The following is a 6,429-nucleotide window of genomic DNA, read 5'->3' as shown; positions in this document are numbered from 1 at the left end:
AAAAAAAAAAAAAAATACCTGTTCACAGCAGTACCATTCACAATAGCCATAAGGCCCAAACAACCCAAATGCCCATCAATTAAACAGGCAAACAAACTGTGATATAAACACACAATGCACTATTATTCAACTATAAAAGGGAATGTTGTACTGATATATGCTACAACACGGATGAACCTCAAAAGACATTATACCATGGTGTGGTGGCTCACACCTATCATCCGAGCACTTTGGGAAGCCCAGGCAGGAGGAACACTTGAGACCAGCCTAACAATATGGTAAGATCCCATCTGTACAAAAATATGGAGAACAGGTAAATCCACAGACAAGCAAGCAGATTGGTGGTTGCTGGTGGCTGGAGGCAGGAGGCAATTAAGAGTCCCTGCTTAACAGGTACAAGGTATTTATTCTAGGATGATCAAAGTGTTTTGGAACTAGGCAGAAATGGTGGTTGAGTAACATGTTCATGAACTGTTCACTTTAAGATGGTTAATTTTTATCTGAATTTCACTTAAAAAAAGTATAATCATAGCTTCTTCATATTTAGCAACTGGAAAACTCAAAAAGCTCTCAATCATTATTTGATTTATTCTTCAAAACACCTGTTGAGAGCCACATATTATGTTAGAATTATTCTGACAGTAACATACTGAATTTGTGATAATTTAAATAAATACTTGTTAAGTAACAAAAAAAATCCATAGCTGTGGTTGTCATTTAAAAATGTTGATTGAGCAAATAAATGTCTCCAAAGACAACTAATGCCTTTTCTAGTAGGCCAAATAGCAATATTATAAATGCTCTTTCTCCCTCTCTTTCACATACACACCAGATGCCAAAGAATCTTTAAAAATAAACTTTGAGGCCAGGCACCATGGCTCATACTTGTATTCCTAGCATTTGGGAGGCCAAAATGGGTGGATCGCCTGAGCTCAGGAGTTGGAGACCAGCCTGAGTACAGAGACCTCATCTGTACTAAAAAATAATAATAATACTAATAAAACTAGCAGGGTGTTGTGGGGAGCACCTGTAGTCCCAGCTACTCAGGAGGCTGAGGCCAGAGGATTGCCCGAACCCAGGAGTTTGAGGTTGCAGTGAGCCATGACACCACAGCACTCTACCCAGGGTGACAAAGTAAGAATGTTGTCTCAAATACACACATGAAATTTTTAAAAACTTAACTTTGAAAAATTCTGTAACTTTTCCAAATTAAAGTTTTTCTAAGGATGCTAGCAATAAGGTGCCTAATTTTAATTTTAGTGGAATCTTAACAAGAAATGAACACAAATAATGTCCCTAATCATTTAATGTTTAACAATCAAAACATTTTCTAGCTTCCCTATTAGAAAAAATTCACTTACATTTCAATCAGTAGGCTATAATATGTTGTAGTCACAGTTGAGTTCTCGCTACAACTCTTTTTATTTATATAAATAAGAGATGCTTTTGTCTGAAAGCAGTCTTTGTTCCACTCTTATCCTGTTTCAATCACTTGGATGGATCCTTTTGCACTTCCTCTTTTCCACCTGCTGTCATTTAACTTTCAGTTTCACTGACAGGACACCACATTCTTTCCTCTATCTCATCTCTCTAAACATAACGTTTTGTTTTGTTTCAACAAACCCTGAAGGTCATGAGCTAGTTTTAAGTCATAGGCAACACACCTGTTGAAATGAATGTTGACAAAGGTATAAAACGCTGCATCTACTTTGAAAGCTAAGTTTGTCACATATAAGTATAAAAAAACTAGAAAGTTTAGAAGAAAACAGAGAGCAAGAATAACTTTCTTAGTTATGGAACAGCGTTATCTGAAATATGCAAAGAACGATTTACATCATAACCAAGTTTGTCTATCAAAGGGGAAAATAACTGAAAAGTCCTACCATTAATAATCTAATATACAGCTTCCAAGGAACATCCTCTTTTTTTGTACACAATTGGCACTACTCTTCAAACTGCTGCTTGTTACATAAACAAAAATCATATACACAACTGGCACTACTCTTCAAACTGAAAATGCTTGTTATACAATTATATACAGTAGAACCTCTGTAAACTGACCCAAGAGATTGTAACAAACAGGTCAACATAGTAACTAGGCCTACTGTACTGATATGTATATGTGGTACATGTCCAGTCTACAAAAATTAGGTTAACTTAAGGATGTGGTCAATTTAGGGAGGTGGTCAGCTATGGAGGTTCTACTGTAACTACAAATTCTTTCAGTAGGCAAGAATTTTAATAATTATTCAACAACTAATACCAATCACGTAAATGCTGAATAGAAATAATTTTATATTAATATACAACTCTGTTTAATTTTGTTCACTTAAATTACAGTATTTCCTTTAAATGAGGAATAACAAACAATTTTACTTGGAAAAAATGGAGTCATTTAAAGTGTGGTTAGTATAGTCTGTTTCAACACAAGGACAACCTACATAGAGGTGTCCCATGAGCACATTGTTAATGGACTGAATCCAGCTCTGAAAATATTTTCTTAATACATAAGGTAGTAATGTCTTACATCTCCCGGGCTCAGAAGTCTTGCAACATCAATACCAAGGACACAGCTGAGGATCCAGTAAAAAACTAAAAAGGCATCAAAGGGCAGAATAACTAAACTGCCATAAAGCCAATGCACCAAGCTCCATGGGTCCTTGACTGTTATAAAGTATTCTATCAACCCCAGCTTTTGGATTCTTTATTCACAGCAAGCCTAAACCAGAAAATTAGGGGAAGAGGCAGATGAGAAGAAGCAAGGCAAGATGAGTTTGTCCATAGCTGTAAGAACTGATAGCAACAAAAGAATAAGAACAATGAAAATGAAAAGACGATCTACAAATGTCTAATAATATAGAATCTCAACGACAAGCAGCATTGGAGTTAGAATTACAGTTCCAGGACCACACTAAAGTAGAAAACTTAGTTATTCTGTGCCTTATTTTCATGTGATAATTGTCATACACTGTAATATGTGCTTTAATATACAGCATTTGATAAGCCTTTATTATTTTTAAAAGTGGCATTTAAGTATTTTTTCCTGGTCCTAAAAGAAATTTAGAGAATTTGGAAAATACCAAAAGTGAAAAGAAAATTGAAATTACCTGTAACTCATCACTCAGAGATAACCAACACTTAGTTCTCTGTGCATTTATTTTTCAAGGGTCTCCATGTATAAATATGTACATATGCCTTTTTTAGATAACTTTTTTTTTAAGCCTGGAATTACTTGTGGGCATTTTCCCAATTCAAAAAGTCTCTGCAGAATTACATATGTTAATGTTAACACATATTATAATTTATTCTATTATTATGATTTTGGTTGGTATAAAACATTTTAAAAATTCTGCTGAATGAATGACAATCTAGTAAAAACGATCATTTATAAAGTCCACAGAAACTTTAATTGAATAGCTGACCAATAAATTACCCCAGAAAAAAGATTAAAAAGTTGTGGTCTGTAAAACTAGATTATCAAATACAATACTTAAATAAAATGAACAGATGAAATAGATGGAGAACCAAGACTCTGAATTTTTGAAAATGATCATTTTAAGTTTCTTCTGATGTCAACAATAAGATACTTTCAATTAAAAGAATTATGGATTCTTTCAGAAGTTACAATCATGCTGATAAAGTAGCAGCCATTAATGACTTATTAAACATTCTGCTCATGCATTAAGCAAATTATTCATTGAGTACCCACTATTTGATATAAAATGAAGAAACAGTATTTAAAATACTTTAATAAAAATGTGGAAAAAGTCCCCTCAAATCCTACTCCCTCTCCTCTTTCTTTGTACTTATCATCCAGTGTTCATTTTCCCCACTACACTCTGAGAAGAGAGACTGTCCCTCACTCCCTCTGTATTTCCAGCTCTTGCCATAAAGTAGGAGTTCAATATAGGTTTGCTGAATAAATGTACACATTTTAATCCAGAGTTTTTCAGTCCCATCTAAAAGCACATGTTTATACAAATGAAATACATACAGTTTTGGATGACGATGATGTTTTCACTCTTATTTTCTATGTTCTTATCAGTCTTCATAATCTTACTGCCTAATATTCCATCACATCTCTATAATTTAGAAAACTATTCTCTTCATATTGTCTCTAAAGATATTTCTAGTGTTTTTATATTGGATAGCTAATGCTTTAGTAAACATACTTTGCCTCACCAAGGCAGTGGTGTAAATAAATCTGTAAATCACCTTACAGATTTATTTCTTAGTGGAAAAACTGGGCTCAACTCTAGAACAACATATTCTAAGACGAATGTTAATCATAAAAAGATTTTTACCCCACAGGTAGAATTTTGAAAGACAAAGAAACACACAAAGAAACCAGAATTCTTTTTTGCCAAATTAACTACTCCCAACAAACAATACATCAATTCAAAGTAACTATGTTTTGTAGGACTGCTTCACATACATCCTATTTAAGGAAGATACTTCTGGAGGCAGGGAGTGAAAATCTTGATGGAACAGACAGATAAGACATCTAAACAGATATTCACTGCTTTACCTTCACTTCCCTGGATGCACAGAGCTTGCTCAAGCCCTCCGGTTGTACCAATGTAAGGAACTTAGAGCTTCTGAAGATACCCTGATTCTCCTTTCCCTCCATTTATAGGGTCTAAATTAAAAATCTACATACAAGCATTTAAACCTTGACTTTAGATAGAGGGAGCTTATGGAGAAACCAACAATATTTTAATAATGAAGCTAGCTTATATGCATATTCATTCAAAAATATTTGTGTTGAGCCTCTATTATACTATCACATCCTCACAGCATATAGCCCTCCATTGATAACAAATCATTAACCTGACTTCCTTTGTTTCTGTGGGCGAAGAGGAAAAAAGAGAGGAAAAACAGTTAACTATATTATAATTTAATTGTGATCCAAGGATGACTGATAACAATTATCTCTAAACGAAACATCAGAATATAAGATAAAAAGACAACTTCATTGTGAGGAGGAAGAGGACCTCTGAGCACAGCCAGAAGATATGTTAAAACGTGCAATTTTTAAAAGAAATGTTATTCAATTCATACTTTGTATGCATCAAAATTTTTAAGAAGCCCAATGAATGACACCTGTGTATAATTTTGTAATTTTGCTTCGCCGGCTTTTTCATACATACATACACACACACACACACACACACACACACACAATTGGGACTCAACAGAAATAAATACAACTAAATTATTTAAAGCAGGAATTCCATGTTGTTTGGAATATGGAACCTTTAGGTTCCCAGAAGTTCCATTCACAGTCTGCATGAACATTCCTCACTGTACAAAAGCGCATGCCATGACAAAGACCTCCAAACACAAACGTACAAAGACATGCTTCTGAGAACGCCCTAAAGCCAAGTTCACAGCTGGCACTTGTGGCACATTCAAGCGACTGCTGAAGCAGCTGTCACAGGCCAATCACACGCCCAAGAGTGCTAGCGTGCCACCTAAAGAAGACAAGCTGATGATCAGCTCACAAATCCTTCACGGAATAAAGAAAAGCCCTAAATCCCCACCCTGAAAAGCACAATGCCTCCTGCACCACGCAGAAAAACTCCCCCCCGCTACACACACGCACAAAATTAAAGGTTAGAGATTCAGAAGCAATCAAATACCAGCTTACGGTTTTATAGTAAAAGAGTATTATGTGGGCATTCACGAGAAAGGAGCCATACTATTCAATTAACACGAAAGTATCATCGGCTAGTTAGGGCTTTTCCCCTACTGGAAAAAGGGGAGAGGGCGAGAGGAAGATGCAGACCCTGCAGCACCTCCCTGCAAGGCAGCGCAACCGGGCTGCCGCGCAGTCCACTCCCCGGGCCCCCTCCCACCCCGGCCAGCCACCGCCCCCCGCCGCAGGCCCGCTGCCTCTGGCTCTCGCCTACCTTCGCTTTGCCGGCCTCCAGCTTCTTCTGTCTCTCTTCGTCCTCCATGGCCTCTGCGACCAAGGCGAGGGAAAACCGGGAGGGGCGGGGGTCAGGGGCTGGAAGGAAAGGTCTGTTCAGACGGAGGTGGGACGGAAAGCTCCGCGGCCCCGGCAGCAGGGCCGGGATCGGCGCACCCCCACCCCGCCCGAGAGGAACCCGTCTCCGCGCTCACTGGCGGAGCGTCCCCGGCCGCACGGGAAGCGCCGTCACCGCCGCCATCTTCGTCTCCACGTAAACACACGGCAAGGCGGGAGGGGGGTGGAAGGACGGTCCGCGCAGCCGCCGCGAGCCCCGCCGAGCCGGGCAGGTGCGCTCGCGCCCCGCCCCGCCCCGCGTGTCCAGGAGGGGAGGTCCCGCCCAGCCGCGGACACGGCCTGGGACGAGCCGCTGCTGCGCGGGGAGAGCGTGTCCTTCACCGGGATCGGCGGCTCCCAGGTGGCGGCCACGCTGAGTGGGCAGAAGGGGCGGAGTGCGC

General features: G+C 39.1%; 1 protein-coding gene across 1 annotated transcript in view; it reads right to left on the bottom strand.

The window, feature by feature from the left end:
- Positions 1 to 6,170, bottom strand: part of AKAP9 (A-kinase anchoring protein 9) — a 171,481-nt gene extending 165,311 nt beyond the window's left edge. The window contains exon 1 of the mRNA XM_023507496.1: positions 5,913 to 6,170. Coding sequence (XP_023363264.1) covers positions 5,913 to 5,960 — 48 coding nt within the window. The 5' untranslated portion in view covers positions 5,961 to 6,170. The remainder of the gene's footprint in view (positions 1 to 5,912) is intronic.
- Between the last annotated feature and the right edge of the window lie 259 nt (positions 6,171 to 6,429).

The sequence above is a fragment of the Otolemur garnettii genome, unplaced genomic scaffold, assembly GCF_000181295.1.
Source record: "Otolemur garnettii isolate 467f Iridium unplaced genomic scaffold, OtoGar3 scaffold00005, whole genome shotgun sequence".
Lineage (NCBI taxonomy): Eukaryota > Metazoa > Chordata > Mammalia > Primates > Galagidae > Otolemur > Otolemur garnettii.
Note: the sequence above shows the minus strand (reverse complement) of the source record. Positions and strands in the feature narration are given on the sequence as shown.